Source organism: Neofelis nebulosa, chromosome 17, assembly GCF_028018385.1.
Source record: "Neofelis nebulosa isolate mNeoNeb1 chromosome 17, mNeoNeb1.pri, whole genome shotgun sequence".
Taxonomy (NCBI): Eukaryota; Metazoa; Chordata; class Mammalia; order Carnivora; family Felidae; genus Neofelis; species Neofelis nebulosa.
In genome coordinates this window covers 55013350-55030487 of record NC_080798.1, presented here as the reverse complement: position 1 = coordinate 55030487, position 17138 = coordinate 55013350, and the positions used below count along the sequence as shown (strand labels likewise).

Sequence of the window (17138 nt, the reverse complement as noted above, 5' to 3'; positions counted from 1 at the left end):
TCGTGGTTTGTGAATTCAAGCCCCACGTCGGGCTTTCTGCTGTCAGCAAAGAGCCCGCTTCGGATCCTCTGTCCCGGCCCCTCCCTCATTTGCATGCTCTCAAAAATAAACATTTAAAAAAAGTAAATAAAACGGTCATGAATTGGCAAATGCATGAATTGGGGGTAATTCCCTTCAAAATTCTCCAACAAATGAAATCCTAAGGTATATAGCTTTTCTCAAATAAAAACTCTACATCATAATAGAAAGTTTGGTAATGGAGTGTCTTTTCATTTTCTACGAGGAAAATTAGTATATTGTCGCTAACAAAGGTAAAACAGTAATGAACATAACTAGGCACAAGCATTTGATCCTGTGACTATCGGAAGCTAAGGGGTCTGTGAAATGTCAAGGCAACAAAATAGGTCACATTATGCGTATGTCAAAGAATTCACAAAAAAAAAAAAAAGGTAGAATTCTCACTTCTCTTTAATCACAGGATTTCATTTTTTACGGATAATCATAGGACAATTCAGGTAACTAAGGTTTGGGAGGGAAACAGTTCTTACTTTACATGAAGATCTACGACATGCTCCAATTTTCTGTAAGTAACTCTACTGGCTGAATTAACAAACATTTCCACACAGACAAAACAAAACAAAACAAAACAAAACAAAACAAAACAAAACAAAACAAAACACATTTTTGTTTAAAGCCAAAGATCACTGCATTTGTATTTACAAAAAGCCATAAACGAACATGCATTTCTCCCTGACTAGGAGAACTTAAATAAATGTTTGAACATTAAGGCAGTGACAGTTCTAAAACATAATGAAATTCTAAGTTAAGGCTTTATGTCTGTTTTGAAACCCATATTCATAGGCCACTGTGACCACAGCAAACTTTTATCTATCAGGTTAGGTTCATCCGTCCTGGATAAGTTATTGATTCACTACCAACTATTCTATGGGACAGGAATTAATACTAATATCATCCATTTAATGAGTTATTAGTCTACTCCTTAGGTTTTATTTTGAGGGTTTAGTCTTCAGCAGCATAAGCATGTGCCACAGAAGGAACTTTTTTTTTTTAAATAAACTTAGAAAACTTAGGGGCTGCACCGATTTTTCCTTGACTGAAAGTTGGCCAACAACCAAGAATTCCTGATTTCCTGAAGAGAGAAAACCTCCAGAGCGTATCTGGCCATGCTCCCAACTAAAAACGTGGATGTTCTTGATTACTGAAGTAGTTGGTCTTCATCTTCTTTGAAGACTGGTATTGCTGTCTAAATAAAGCAACAAAATGTGGAATCCCATAGTGCGGGTGGATCTGTTATGTACTTCTTATCCTCAAGGCACAAATACTACCCTTGCTGGGCCAATGTCTTTCCTTACTCCAGGAAAAGATGAGAGGTGGATGAAGATTCACTTGAGAATAATTGATTGCACTCTTGCCCTATTCAAGCTTACACAAAGTACGGAGATTTAGGGGGGAATGGCCTCTTCGCTCTCCATTATTGTTTTTCTTAACATTTAGACACAACTCAGATCCAGCCTATGGGTCCACTTTGAGAAGGAGCTCTGGAGCGCCCCCCCTTGCCTACTGGGGAGAGCAGCAGGGGTGTTCACAGGGCACACTCCAGGATGAGCTAACTGGGCACGATTCCACAACGCGGCGTTCCCGTGGCTGGGATGACGGACGGTCACTTCGACCAGAAGGATCACTATTTACACTGAGGGCTGGCCACTACTTCTTGAAGCAGTAATTGTTCCGAAACGCGTCTTGTGAGGCAAGTACAGTACACTTACGTTGGGATCACTCCTGGTTCGTGTGGAGGAAGAATAAGCATTGGTTACCCGAAGACGGTCTCAAAAGCTAAAGCTGGCTGTAGTTTTCCTTCGTCTCCAAGTCAGAAAAAAAGGGAGAGGTCAAAGCCGACGAAGCTGCAGGCGGCAGGAGCCCCACGCCACCTAAGCACTCGTGCCCAAATCTGCTGCGTGGCGTCCGAGTTCTTTAGATTTACTCTCAGGAAACAGGAACTTCTCTCCAACACCGTCGGATATTTTAGGTGCAATTTAAGTCAAGCGACTCACATTTCAACTGAAATGTTTTGCAGATTTGAAAAGTCTGTACCCTAGGACCTGGTAAGCTTGGCTTCAGCTAAGTGCTAGATGGGTTTTACAGGTGTGAGACACTCTTGTTCTTTTAAGATGGGACAACTAACTGTGAGAGGGCAAATGGAGGCAACACAGAAACAATCATTTTTAGATCAACATCTTACGCTTTATAATACACTCACATTTATACACAAATTTCATGTTTACAAGTACAAAAGGCAAAGAACCTCCAAGGACCCAAGTAAACGCATCAGGAACTACATTCAACGGCGTTAACACTGTCGTCCTACCCTCCATTCGCTGAACCCGGAAGGAAACTGTAAAGGCCGACCCGCGCACAGACTTCACGTTTAGAAGTTGGAGACCGTGTGTGGTTCTGCACACGTCTGGGTTTCTACAGAGCTGAACTGAGATTCCATTGTGTTCCAGGCCAAATCGGCCAGAAGAAAGTCGTCCATTGCGGTTTGCGTTTCGTTGCTGGTGAAGAACAAACTGCCCAGGGTCTCAAAGCCAGAATTCATGGTCTGTGTTTCTGTGCTGTTCAACTGAACTTTACTCTCTACGGCAGGTATGCTTTTAGCAGCGGACATTCCTTCGGTCTGGGTCTCTGTGTCAGACGAATCCGTACTCATGGAAAAGCTGGAGTGTTTCAGAATACTTCCCAGAGGCAGATGGGGGCTACTGTCTAAGAAGAAGTTTAGGTCTGTCTGTGTCTGCGTGTCAAACATTTCGAGGCCTAAGAAGTTCGAATTTCCCCTACAGCTATAGGACTGGGCAGAGGTGTCCGCAAGGAAGAAGTCAGTTTGGGTCTCTATGTCCAGAGATTCCAAGACTGGCTCAGTGGTCATGGTGTTAAGCTCACTCTCTTCAGTTTGAGTTTGGATATTTGAGGCGGAAAAGAACTCCTCGATATCAAAATCGATTGCGGGATTCTGGGCTGGGCCAGATGGGAGCTGGGTGTCAGGTCCAGTATTCGGGTCAGACAAAAGACTACGATTGTCCAGTGTCTGACCAGGCAGGTTACTTGACAAGATGTTTTCTAAATCACTTAATAAATCCATAGTCTGGGTCTGATTATCCGTCATGTTCTGTGGAGGAAGCATACTGTGCTGTGCGCCGAAGTTTATAATCGGTGCAGATTTCTCAATATCTTGATTTAAAGTCTTAGGGTGGTTCTGAGGTAACAAACCATGAGTGACAGTCCCTGCTACTAGGCTGCTGCTTAAGATATTGTCTGTGGAAACACCGTAGGATGAATGGACGCTCTCAAAAATGTCTCCACACATTACAGCTTGGTCCATCTGGACTCGGCCATCTGTCAGACTCTGCATCCCGCTGGTCTGGGTTTCTCTGGAGATCCCACCTGGCTGGTAACAGGCATCTGCGAACGTGTCAGTCTGAGCGGCTATGGAAGAGGTTACCTTAGAACCGGGTAAGAATGTCTGAGTGTGAACACTAATGGGAAGGGAGACTTGGGAACCAAACGTCAAATCCGTTTGAGAACAGGAAGATACGGAGGAATCAGGGCCGGCCCACTGGGAGGAAGGTATGAAGTGCTGTGTGGCGTAAGACAGGTCCGTCTGCACGTTGATTGAAGAAATGCCATTCTTCTGACATGTGTTTCCTAGTTCTTGTAAAGGATTAGACAGGCTCTTACCCAAGTTCACCTGAACACCTGTACTAACTGGCTCCAGAGCAACAGGATTCACGATTTTTGAAAGAGGGAGACTCTCCTTGAGACAGCCAGCCTCTGAATCTAGGCCGAGGATCAGGGTTCCGACCGACAAGGGCAGTATGTGCACAGCGCCCGGGGCGGAACCCTGATGATCCACGCCCAACACCACGGGCTGGGCCGAGGAGTCGGCTGTAGGCACAAAGACAGGCGTGGGAGAAAACTGCAGAACAGGAAGTTTCACCAGAGCCACTCTGGGCTTGGGTAAAAGCAACTTCTGAGGGCATCTTGGAGGTGTCGTAAGAGTCTGCTTTCCGGCATTAGAGTTGCAAGAGTCTTCAAAAGTAGTGACTAGTTTTATTTCTGAAGTTTCTAGTTCTTGAGTGTCTGGTCTTGGAGCTGGCTGACTGCTCAATGACTCGGTGGTCTTACCGGACAGCTTCTGGCTGTGCAGGCAGTTTTCCATTTTCCTTTTCTTACTAGGTGGGTCCCTGAAAGCAATGACAGAGTGAAAAGAGAAAAATGAGCGTAAGCTGCAGCTGTCTTCAACCCGGGGGCCGTCTCCTCAGCTGCTTACAAACACTGCTCCCCACACCCACGGCAGAGGTCAGACTTCACCGGGTGAAGAGGAGACCTCCCTCCGCGACTCTCTGAGAACTCGGCCTGCTGTGATGGCGGGCAGAGAAACACGTGAGTAGGGAAGGAGAAAGCGCCTCCTTTTTTGGGTATACGTCCAAGTACCAGAACTCAGCTTAGCTTAGCTCTGGAAGCATAAGGAAGCGAACAGATTATATAATGCAACCTTTACTGTTCCTAAAGTAGGAAGCTATTACTCCAAATATAAAGCTGACCTTTAAAATGAGGTACAGTTTTATGGTAAAACTGAACTCAACACTCTAACATCCCTCTGACAGAAATGCTGGAAGTGGGTATTTTTAACCGGGAAGGAATAAGGAAGAACCGGGTTAGGCGGATGCGGATCCTTTCCTAGTCCTGCCGAAAAGCTCTGCTCTCCCGAAAGTTCCCTTCTTCCACATCACGTCTTGTCTCCGTCCTTCCTCCTCTCTGCCCGCGACAGCGGCTCTCCAGAAGCTTCACCTGAAACTCTTCCCACAGCCACTGACTTGCGGACCGGCACTCCTTCCCCTTTACCTGTGCTCTGCAGGGATCTCGTGGCCAGTTCGGTAGATGTGGGACTGCAAGGCGGTCCTGCTGGCATAGGGACAGCCGCACGTGCACTGGAAGGTCTTGCCACAATCCTCGGCGTGCCTTTTCAAGTCCCACTCGGTGCCGTAGGAGTTGCTGCACTTACTACACTTATGCTTCTTTTCGGCGTGCATTTTCATAAAGTGCTGGGGAGAACACAGGGGGGGAGAGTGGGCAACCGCAAGCGCTCAAAGCATTCCAGACGCGACCCGCACGCCCGAATTAGCGCTGACCTCACAGGACAGACCGCAGCCGGTCTGCGCCAGGAGAACGGAGAAGCGGGAAGGCTGCGGTCTGTCACGCGCCCCTTCTCCTAGTCACTCCTGCTCTGGGAAAAGTGGGAGACGGTTTGGCAAAAACTTCCTGGGACCACCGTTTAGGGGTTCCAGACGAGTGTCGCAGGCGGGGGGGGGGGGGGGGTCCGCCACGCGTTCCTCGGGACCCTCCAGCAGACGCTCGGGGAAGGCTCGCAGCCGCCAGGCTCTGCCAGTCCTAAGGCACCTCGGTCCCCACTCGCCGGGCCCCCTCCCTAAGGTGGCTGCTGCTGGAACTCTCTGCCTGACCTCCGCGGCTACGTGCTCCCTCAGGAGACCGTTTCCTACGTGCCTTTGCGCCTCTGGCCTCACAGGCACCCGGGGTCACACGAGACAGCTGGACACACATTTCTCATTTGCTGAGGAAGCAGTCTTCTGGTCTCTCCTCCAAACCCACTCCCGGACATCTTCACCTCCACAACAAGCTATGTCTCCTCCACTCGCGGTACCCCCACTCACGCTTTCCCCTCCAGGGAGACTCTTGGGCAGCCGGCTATTCCCACAAGCAGCTCTCTCCCAGAGTTCTCCAGTTACATTTGGAAAGAGATTGGATTGCACGCTAGGTTTACGTCACCTGTGCCTCATCCTCAGAGAAGTACACTTAAGACAAGTAAAATACCTGTTTTACGAGAGAAAATTGAGAAAATGGTCTGTCAGGGCCTCTGGGGCATCCTTCAATTGGACAACAGTAGAATTTCGGTACGGTTTTCAAATCTTTTCTTATTGTTGGATTTACTATGCCATCCTGCAAAAGAAAAAGTTACTTTGAGCGCTTATTTTCAAAAAAACCCAATAGAACTGGCTGGGAGCAGAAACAAAAAATGACTTTTTCTTGGGGATCTTTTAAGGGTTAATAACGCTCTAAATTGGATCGTGGTGCTTGTGGCACAACCATGTGAATCTACTAAGTAACTAGATTATTCACTTAAAATAAGTACACGGTGAAGAAACTGTAGCTCAATAAATCTGTTAAATTTTTTCCTTAAGTTTATTTATTTTGGGAGAGAACGAGAGAGAATCCCAAGCAGGCTCCGAGCTGTCAGTACTAAGCCTAATGTATAGCTCGATCCCATGAACAGAACCGTGAGATCATGACCTGAGCTGAAATCAAGATTTGGATGCTTAACCTACTGAACCACCCAGCTGCCCCTGTTAAAAATTTTCAAAACAAAAAACTTACGTTGTTTAAAAACCTTCTATCCGTTCCTTTAGAACTCTTCCTTCTAAACTCAAAATCTCTCTCCTTAAAGCCAGGCTCTCTGTTCGTAAGTGTATATTCACAGTTTCTGAGGCTCAAGATTTTGGTATCATCCCTAATTCTTCCCTTCCCTTTCATCCCACCCTCAATTAGTGGGAGCCCCTGAAAAAACCTCCTTTGATTGTGGTCTAGGCCTTCCCGACAGCATCCTGACTTTCTCGGGTCATCACGCTGCCCCCTGAAGTAGCTGAAGCTAGTTGACACAACTTTTTATACAACAGCGTGAACACAGGCACTGTACTATGTGTGAAATTTAATAACCATTTTAATCATCTGTACTATTAGAGCTTTTGTTACTGTGTCAGGCACTGTTCTAAGCACTTTATATACATCATGTCGTCCTAATAATCCTGTTATTAAGTACGTGATTAACTTTTTGGCTGGGAGTTTAAAATAACGGGTGACTTCATTTAAATTGAAGCGTTCTGTCTCGGTGCCCTTGATGAGCCCACATACCGCAGGGGTAAGGTACCCATGACCTCCAGTGTAATTCCCGTCTGGCCCTAAAGGAAGGGGATGGTGGTGGCAGTGGCGGGGGTAGGGGGTAGGGGGTGGGGGGTGGGGGGTGGGGAAGGACCTCTCTATAGGTCACTGGAAACAACAGGACTCACGGGTACAAGAGCACCTGGCTCTGGGGGTCCCAAAGAGATCAGGTCGGGCCACTTGCCGCTAACAAAATCCACAGGCAGAGAGCCAAGTGGTGGAGAAACCAGAAAGGGATTTATTTCAGTGAGGCCAGAACTGGGAAGACAGTGGACTAGTGTCTCAAAGACTGTCTCCAAAGTGCTGAAAATACTTCCAGGTTTATGTAAGGAAAATGTGAGACAAAGGTACGTGCAGGTGGGCAGTGAAGGTCAGGTTGATCACTGTCCTGGGGTCAGTCATGTGGGGGTCTTACTGGTGTGAAGGCGGTCCCTGTTGCTAGGGTCTCCATCTTGGGATGCTATGCCTGCTGGGTCTTGTTCCCCGGGTGAAGAGATAAGCTGGAAAGAAGAACTTAATCACTTAAAAACTACAGACTGAGGTCAAAGTGGACGTGGTCGAAGTCCTCATTCACTTGGGTCTCACATGCTGCTGCAGCACACAGATACTCTGCTTATCTAGTGTTCTGATGAGAAAGGACTCATACTTGTGGAACATGTCCACTTCCTTCTCTCCCATCCACATTTCGGGAGAAGGGAGGAATGAATAACCAGGTGGCTAAGACTCCTCTTTGCCTTCCCAGTGGATCCCAAGAGGAGCATGTTGATCTTGTTGAGTCTGTGTCCACTCATTTAGAGGAGAAAAGAAGTTTTTTTTTTAATTTATCAATAACATAATTTATCTTTCCATATTAAATTCAATTCGTTCTCCATGTCTTCCACACTGGTCCATCCTTTTATAATCCTACTGTACTGTCTAGACATTCATATGCATTTGGGTTAAATGGTCCCTTAAATAGTTTTCCTTTGTTTTCTAATTTGGTAGCAGATTTGATATTCCAAAAACTTGTTTGTATCTATCACCTATAGGTGTGTTATACCTCCAATCTCCAATTACAGACATATCTTTTTCTGTTCCCTTTTCATACACCACCCTACTCAGACTCATATTATTCTCACTTCCAACTGCACTTTCTATGAAGGCCCAATTCGTCCTATATCCCCCTGGCTCCCTTCAGGCAGGATGCAATGGTAGAAAAAGCCATTTGGCATTGAAAGCCCTGTATATCATTTTTACCAGCAATTAGGGGCGTGGCCTTGGACAGGGGATTTAACCTCTCTGAACCAGTTTACTCATTTTTAAGACAGATACTATAGTTAACTCTCAGGATTATCTTGTACTGGATTAGCATAAAGCCTAGGCCAGATCACATTCTCAGTAAATAACATTCCCTTGTTCTGCTTACCACCCAGATCTAGGGACCTATTTCTTGTTTGAATTCCAAGATAGTAACTAACTTAAGCTATCTTAAATACCATCCTTTTCTCCTAGAGTTCCTGTCTCCCTAACTAAATTTCTCTTCTTTTATAGTTTATTTTTTGAGAGACAGCAGGGGAGGGGCAGAGAGGGAGAGAGAGAATCCCAAGCAGGCTCCACAATGTAAATGCAGAGCCCGACTTGGGGCTCGAACTCAACAACTGTGAGATTGTGACTTGAGCAGGGATTAAGAGTCAGACGCTTAACAGACCGCGTGACCCAGGCGCCCTTCCCCAACTAAATTTCTTAAGGGCAGAAACTATTTTGTACACCACCTCCTATTGCCTTAATGCTTAAAGAAGAGAGCAAGTGCATGCTAAATGCAGAGCATTTTTAGAAAGGCAGTCCAGGGTAGGACAGGTTTTCAACCCTGGGGGGGCCTCTGAAAAATCACGAGATTCAAAAAAATATTTCTGCCTGGTTCCAACTCCAGGTATTCTTATATAATTAGTTTGGGGTGCAGATTAGGGATCTATCTACCTATCTAATGTTTTACTTCATTCATTCATTCATTCATTCATTCATTCATTCATTTATGAGAGAGAGACTGTGTGCACGCAAGCGGGGGCAGGGGAGGGGGAGGGAGGAAAAGAGAGAACTTAAGCAGGCTCTGTGAGGAGCATGGGGCCTGATGTGGGGCTCGATCCTACAACCCTGGGATCACGACCTGAGCCGAAATCAAGAGTCAAATGCTCAACCGACTGAGCCACCCAGGCACCCAGGGATCCATATTTGGTTTTTAAATCTTCCCATATGATCCCAAAGTGCAACCTAGCTTAAGAACCTTGGGTGTCGTGGTTAAGCCCACGGGTTCTGGAATATTGACTGCCATGGTTTGAATTCTCTACCTTGTCACTTTCCTGTGACCTTGAGAAAATGAAGGTTTCCTTATCTGTAAAGTAGGCATAATAGGGTTTAGAACAGTGCTTATCACATGATCAATTAGTTATTATTGCTGAGTTATTTGCTGTGGAGAGTTTTGTTCTTCTTTAGGTTTTTGCCAACTTAATGCCAATGACCTAATCTAAACCAGTACTTTACATTAAATATTGTACTTGTGAAAGTATGACTGAAAGGCTCTTTTGTTAGAACACTGGCATCTGGCAGCTTTAATGACAACTGATGTCATCTCTCATCAGCAAACTCATCCTATTCAATTCATCTAGTGTTTTGTTTTGTGTTTTTAACGGCATACTTTCAATGAACTTATATTTTTTCCACCTAGTGTTATCAGCAAAAGAAAACGAAATGTGGGGAGAATATTAGGAAGACTCAAAAATCCTTCATTCACCTGACCATCATCGAATTCCTCTTAGTGATATATGCCAGGAAGATGGTCCCTTCCAATGCTCAGGCTGTCCAACATTCCACAAAACTGCCTGCAGGGTCACTACAAAATCCATGCTCACTTCTAATCCATACTCAATTCTGCTTAGCAATCCTTTTATTATCCCTTTTCAAACTCCCAATCATGTTCTCATATTCCTGTTCACTTTTTAAAAAATTAATGAACTTATTTTTTAGACAAGTTTCAGGTTCACAGCAAAACGGAGTAGAAAGCACCACGAGTTTTCAGCTACCCCTACCTCCCCAAACACGTACAGTCTGTTCCACTATTAACTATTATTCCCCCATCAGAGTGGTACATTTATCACAATCAGTGAACCTACAATGACCTATTATTATTATTACCTAAAATCCAGAGTTTATATTAGAATTCATTCTTGCTGTGGTATATTCTACAGCTTTTGACAAATGTGCAAGGACATGTATCCACTGTTACATTCTCACAGAGTATTTTCACTGCCCTAAAAATCCTCTGTGCTACACTTATTGATAACTCTCTCCCCACTTTTAAAATTTATTTATTTTTTTAGAGAGGTAGTGAGTGGGGGAGAGGGGCAGAGGGAAAGAGAAAGAGAAAGAGAGCGAGAAAGAGAAAGAGAGAGAAAGAGAGAGACACAGATAGAGAGAGAGAGAGAGAGAGAGAGAGAGAGAGAGAGAGAGAGAATCTTAAGCAGGCTCCATGCTCAGTGCAGAGCCTAATGCGAGGCTTGGTCCCCCAACCCTGGGATGGTGACCTGGGCTGAAATCAAGAATCAGACGCTCAACCCCCTGAGCTGTCCAGGGGCCCCAACCCTCTTCCCCTTAAACCCATCCTGACGACCACTAATCTTATTTGCCCTCTTCAAGAATGTTGTACGGTGGGAATGATACGGTAATGCAGCCTTCTCGGATTGGCTTCTTTTGTTTAGTCCACACGTGTATCTAAATTTCTTCCATGTCTTTTCACAGCTGGATGGCTCACTTCTTTTTAGTGCTGAAGAATACGCCATCCTCTGGAGGTTCCACAGTTCATTTTCCACTCACCGCCTAGGAAGCATCTGGGTTGCTTGCAAGTGTTGGCAATTACTTTTCTTGACAGGTTTTCTACCATCTCCCTCCCTTTCCTTTCTCGCTGCCATCACCATTAGTTGATGTCGCCCTGACTCGCGGTTTGCACTTTTATCATTGACCTCCCAACCAACTTCTAGAACCTCCATCTCTTTTTCATTCAGTTTGCCAGATTCATTTTTCTACACTACAGCTCTGATTATGTCCTTACCTCACTCCGACATTTCTAGTGACACCCAAATCTTCCCGAGTCTGAATTTCTCTCACTTGAGACATTCAAAGTCCCTTACTATATAGCTTTGCATTACCTCTCTCTTCTGTCATTTAACTCTTTCTGCTTTTTACCCGTCTTGTCCAGTGCGGCTACTTAAAATCTTCCAAACTTTTCAAGGGGAGGAATGTTTTTTTATGTTCTGTTGCATGTGAGAATGCTTTGAACGGAGTAAACGGTCCAGAAAAACCTGGAGCGTTATACTGACTCTGTTCAAGAGGCCATCTAAGCCAAATCTGTATCATGCACCAGGATGAAACACTACAGAGAGCCGCACCAGGATACCTGGAACCCCCAATGCCTTTTTACATGCACAGCAACAACGTGATACTGTTCACTTTCCTGCTTTCTGAGGGCCAACCCCTCAACCCTCCCCATCGCCACCTCTCCACCCAGCTCCTGGGCTTTCTTCCCATTCCAGCCAGAGACAGAAAGCTCAAAGGGTAGGAAGGCTGAGATGAGAATGGGGAAGATGAGAAATGGTGATGGCACAATACCACGTGAACTGCAGTGACAAAGTGACGTTTTGTTCTGGCATTCTCTATACATGTTCAAGAACAAAATTCACCAGACTCTTTGTGATTTATCTTTTTTGTGTTCTTCCTTTTTTGGGTAAATGTTACATACAAAGTATTTGAAAGTAAAAAAAAAAAAAAAAAAAAAAATTTGAAAAATGTTTATCAAACACTTTACATAAAGAATTTGAAAAAAGAAAAACTTTGAGATGAAACAATCAAAAAATAAGGCAGAAAAAAGTAAACAAACAGAAGAAGAGAAAAGGAGGAGGAAGGAAACACTTTAAGGAGAAAGGATAAAAGGAAATGACTAAAAATAGTGGCAAAAATTGGGAAAAAGAGGCAAAAGTATTCTAGCACCTCACTGCCTTCAAAGAAAGTATCCAAGGAAACAATTAGTTTGCTCTCTTGTCCTCCTATTGTAAACTTAAAATTGGAAGTCTTTGTACAGTATAGTCTATAGAGCAACTTGGAACCTTTCCTTCCCTTTGCTTTAAAAAAAAAAAACAAAAACAAAATCAAAAAAAAAAAAAAACCTTCCTGGCAAATCATTCAAAGCAATTCTTGCACTGAACATAATACAAAATCCTTGAAGCCATGCTTTAAAAATATAAATGCTGCTGGGCAAGAAAATCTTCAAGGGCCCTCCTGTCCCCTTCACTGCTTTCAAACACAAGGAATAAAAGAATCTCTAACAATTGAGAAATGCCCATTTACTACTCTTCCTTTCCCTCAAAGCCCCAGCTTTCATTTCCCAAGGATAACCCTGTATGCAAGGCTGGACAGGGTATTTCCAATTTCTTCCAGCAGATGGAATATAGACATAGGTCGTAAGAACCCACATAACACCAAAAAGCAGCACGTCCTTGCATCAGTCCCCATCCTTACCCATCACCCTTCAGAAGCGCTCGTTAATTATTTACATTAAGAAGGGAGTTATTTGGTTGAGTGCAGGGTACCTTGTGAAGAAATTCTAAAAAAAAATAAGAACCATACAGCAACAGATGGGGAAGGGAATAAAAGATTATCAAAATCTAGAAAAAAAAACACTAAGAAAGAACTAGAATTATGCAAGTAGCTGTAACCAAGAGAACGTGAAGTAAACTTTCCACGGACTATGATGCAAACCCACCAAGCGGATACACTCAGACCACCTTTAGGGCGGAAAGTAGGCACACGCACTTGACGCACTTGACGGATACTGGAGTCTCTCCAAATGGCTTTCAAAACCACAGGGATCTCCCAGTCAGCTCCCGTCCCCGGGCCTCCCCTCCTCCCTCCCTCCTTCTAATACTCTGACAAGCGTCAAGAGTGATGTTTGAACTCAAGAGCCTTCTTCTACTCAGGATGCAGAGCAAGGGTAAGATTCACCACACTGGGGCTGGGGCACCCTCGTCCAGATGCGGCTGTTCTGTCCTACAGGTTGCCTTCGTGAGAGAACGAACCCCTTTCCCCCGGTACAGCAGATGCTCGGGGGTTGCTGGGTGCTATGGTTAGAAAGGCGGAACAAGGCAGCAGAGTGAGCCTCTTTGATGAGGGGGCGGGGCGGGGCGGGGCGGGGAGAGATGGTTCTGGGTGAGATTTCTTTAATTCCTGCTGAAACAGGTGTCCCTCGTGACCTATGAAGGAAACTCAGCAGAGACCATTTTTCCCTTCAACATTTCTAGTTTGGAAAGGGATCTTGAGTTCACTGTGCTGTCTTCAGACAAAAGACATCCGAAAAGTGCCTTGCAAGTGGGAGAATGACCTCACGCAGCAGAAGCAGCAAGGGAAGATACGGCTGCTTTGACAAATCCAAGTAGAGATTTGACTATCAAAATCTGTATGTGCCTCAAACATACTCCTTAAGCCTGTTATATTTTGTATTTTGTACATTGTGTTATACATCACATATGTTTGGTATGTTTTGTGTATGTACTGGTATCTTCAGAATTCCTAAACGTCACGTGTTTTAAAAACATAATTAGAAATAAACCTGTTATATGCTATCAAACTAGTCCTGGAGAGTAAATGCTCTTTATGCTTCACCAAGTCTAGAGAAGTAGAGAGCTGCAGACAGCAATCCCAGAGAAAAGAACAATAAAACTGTTGACAAGTGCTTGTTAGAGTGATATTCAGGCCAACACGGGAGGGTCCTGGTCGGACCGGTGGCTTCTCTTGTACTCCAGACGTAATGCGTCTCGGCTGTCGATCGCTGAGGACATGACTCTAACGGCAGGTGACGGCTGTCCTATACGAGCTCAGGGAACCAAGCTGACGCAGAATTCCTAGCAATACACAGTTCACCCACTGAAGTGAAAATACGAAGACAAGGAAGGATTTTGGTAAAATTTCGTGCGAAAGAGAAAACACAGGACTGAGGACCACTCCCAAAGACCACTGAAGAGTCACTACACTCGGGTCTGGAAGAAACCCCAAACTATTCTGAGGGCCTCCAGGGTCCACCCACTTTTCCTGACTGGGCTCCCCCATCTTCCCAGGAAAACGATGGTGCTAGACGGGGATTGCCTCTCCTGGGCCACACGTCTGCCCGACTAGGGACTATAGCCTCAAACCTGCTGCTCATTCAATTCTCATCAGAGGCCCGACTCTAAGGAAGTTTCCAAGGACGATGCACCTGAAGGACAGACAGGGACGTGCAACACGCCAGGTAATTCAAACTTACTCCCGAGTGAATCCAGACCATCAAAAGCTACATATTCACCAAACTTTGCTTTGAGTGTCATGCTGTGTAACTATGTCGCTGTTGGCACGGAACGAAGTGAGCGAGAGGTGGTGGGAAGAAACTTCCTACTGTAGTGACTGAGAAATTATAACTTGAAAGGCCTAGGGTGCGGCCGGACATCTGGATTTTCCATAAATTTTCCGCAGACGTGCACTAAAGGTTAAAACGCACTGCCTCATTTTACAGACGGTGGAGGCGATGTTCAGACTACCGTCATGTTGACGTACGGGATCTGCGGGGAGAAATTTCCCTTAGGTCTCAGTGCAGAGCCAACCCGATTCTACCAATACCGTGAAAATCGTAACTGGCGGTGCCTCGAGGCAAATCTGCAGCTCCCTCCTAAACACCGGGCAGAACCCGAAGGCCCCAGGGAGGCATTGTGGGTGTGGTGGAAAGAACTCGGGCTTTCGAAGCAGAGACGGGGTTTAAATCCCAGCTCTCGTCCGGCTGCGCAACCTGTTTCTCATCAAGAGGCTGGGGATGACGGTCCGGGCCTCACGAAGTTGCGGAGGACCACCGAGGTGCAGGGCTCCAGGGGCCGGGCCGCCAAGCCCGAGGCCGGCAGTCCCGGCACGTCCGAGCCCCGCAGCGGGGCCACATGACACAGTGTTTTCCGACTGCGCGTTCCTGCGTGCTAGCTCCCACTCTGCCCCGCCGGGACTCCCTGGCCGGTTTGGCCCGTTCTAGGGCTGGATGCCCGCCGGCCGGGCTGCGCGCGCGCGCACACACACACACACATACACACACACCCCGCCGGCCGGGCTGCGCACACGCGCGCGCGCGCGCGCGCACACACACCGCAATCCCCGCCGCCGGCCGCGCCGCCCTGCGCGCCCGAGCCCCCGAGCGCCAGGCCCTGGGAGGCGTCGTTCCGCGGCGGGCTCACCTGCAGGCGGTGGCTCTTGACCAGGTGCATGTTGAGCGCCGGGCTGTTGGGCAGGATCTTGCCGCAGCCGCGCACGGTGCACAGGATGTTGGTCCGCACGGCCCGGGACAGCTCGCTCACCGACGGCTGGATCAGCTCCCGGGCCGGAGGCGCCGGACCCGCGGGCTGCTGCCTCGCCGCCGCGGGTCGCGGCCGGCTGCCCTTCAGTCGCCCGGGAGGCCCCCACGGGCCCGAGGCGGCGGCGGCGGCTCCCCTCGCGGCCGTCGGGACGGTCGGGGCGCCCGAGGCCAGAGCCGCGGACCCCGCCGCCGCCGCCGCCTCAGAGGCCGCCATGGCTGCCGCACGGCAGAAGGGCCTCGCCAGCAGGCCCCGCCTCCCGCCGCAGCCACTTCCGGCAGGGGGCGGGGCCTCCAGCCTCATTAGCATCCGGCGGGGCCGGGACGGCCGCGGCGCCCCCTGCGGGCCGTGGAGCGCGGGTCGGCTGAGGCCGGAGGGTTACAAAATTTCACCGGGGTCCCTTGCGAACGCATCTAAGCGGCTGGTCTCACTGACTGGTTCTTCACCTTCCCAGAAACTTAACCTTGGGCAATAATTGTATGGAAGACAAATCAGTATAGTATGTTCAGGAACTTTATTTCCCAAAGATTAGAAACAACCCAAATATTAGCCAATATTATGTTAATTACATCTATTGTCTGTTGGGGACTTACCATGCGCTAGACATTTTGTATCTCATTTTGTCCTCGCAATAGGTGTAGCGGGTATGTACTATAAGCATTCCCCCAATTTTCAGAGAAGTAACTAGCCATAGGTCACATTATACAAATTAATTGCTAATAACTGAGTTAATCATTTTAAGAGAGGGTGGATTTATATGCCTGTATCTTAAGCGCTGAAATTTGATTACTATTTGGGAAACAGTATAGTTCAGGGCAGGGTTCCAAAACCTAAGTACCTAGAAGGGCTAGCTGGACCACATAAATGAACACACATGAGACCAGGTGTAAATAGAAGAGAGAAATGAAGACTGCAGAGACATGGAAAAAAACATCCTTTGTTTAAAGGGGGCAGCTGCCACTCGTGTGTGGTACCACTAGATGTATTTTTCAATGTTTTTATGTGAAAACTTCCAATTTATATGCCAGCAGCTGTGCTAGCTTTCTATTGCTACAGGTACAAATTGCCACAATTTTAGTGGCTTAAAACGCCATAGATTTGTTATTTTATAGTTCTGTATGTCAGAAGTCTGACATGAGTATGAGGCTAAGCTGGAGGTGTGGGCAGGGCTGCATTTCTTCTGGAGGCTCTACAGAAGAATGCGTTTACTTGCCTTGTCCAGCTTCTCAGAGTCAGTAATGGTGAGTTGAGTCTTTATCACATCATGGACTTCTCCCTCTGCTCTCTCCTGTTCCTCTTCCACTTTTGAGGACCTTTGTGATTACAGTAGGTCCATTTAGGAAATCCAGACTAATCTCCCCTTTGCAAAGTCCCTTTGCCTTGTAAGGTGATATATATTTACAGATTCCAGGAATTAGGATGTGGACATCTTTGAGGGGAGGGCATTATTTTGCCCATCATAGAAGCTAATTCTGATTTTAAAAGTACTGTGGGACCAAAAAAAAAAAACAAACCCGCATCTATGTGTGTGGGATAGCATCCACAGGCTATTGTTTCTTTTGGCATGGGGTCTCAGAGTCCAATTGCCTCGGGTTATTGTGGGTACAGCCACTTACTGGCCTAAGAGCTGGTATTCACTTCAGTAGAATTAGATTGGTAATTCTGCCTGCCATATAGGATTGTTATGAAAATAAGATAATGCATATAAAATACTTAGCGGGGACC

General features: G+C 46.6%; 1 protein-coding gene and 1 long non-coding RNA gene across 2 annotated transcripts; one reads left to right on the top strand and one right to left on the bottom strand.

Moving 5' to 3' along the window:
• Positions 1-450: 450 nt before the first annotated feature.
• ATMIN (ATM interactor) lies at positions 451-15658 on the bottom strand. The gene is made up of 4 exons (XM_058709698.1): positions 15297-15658; positions 5908-6033; positions 4921-5120; positions 451-4259 (listed from the first exon to the last, which is right to left on the bottom strand). Exons 1-4 carry the CDS (start codon positions 15627-15629, stop codon positions 2447-2449), a joined length of 2472 nt encoding a protein of 823 aa, XP_058565681.1. The 5' UTR covers positions 15630-15658; the 3' UTR covers positions 451-2446.
• On the top strand, positions 4259-11742 carry LOC131500450 (uncharacterized). The gene is made up of 2 exons (XR_009256296.1): positions 4259-4458; positions 10801-11742. It is a non-coding gene; the product is annotated as an uncharacterized LOC131500450 (long non-coding RNA).
• Positions 15659-17138: the final 1480 nt, after the last annotated feature.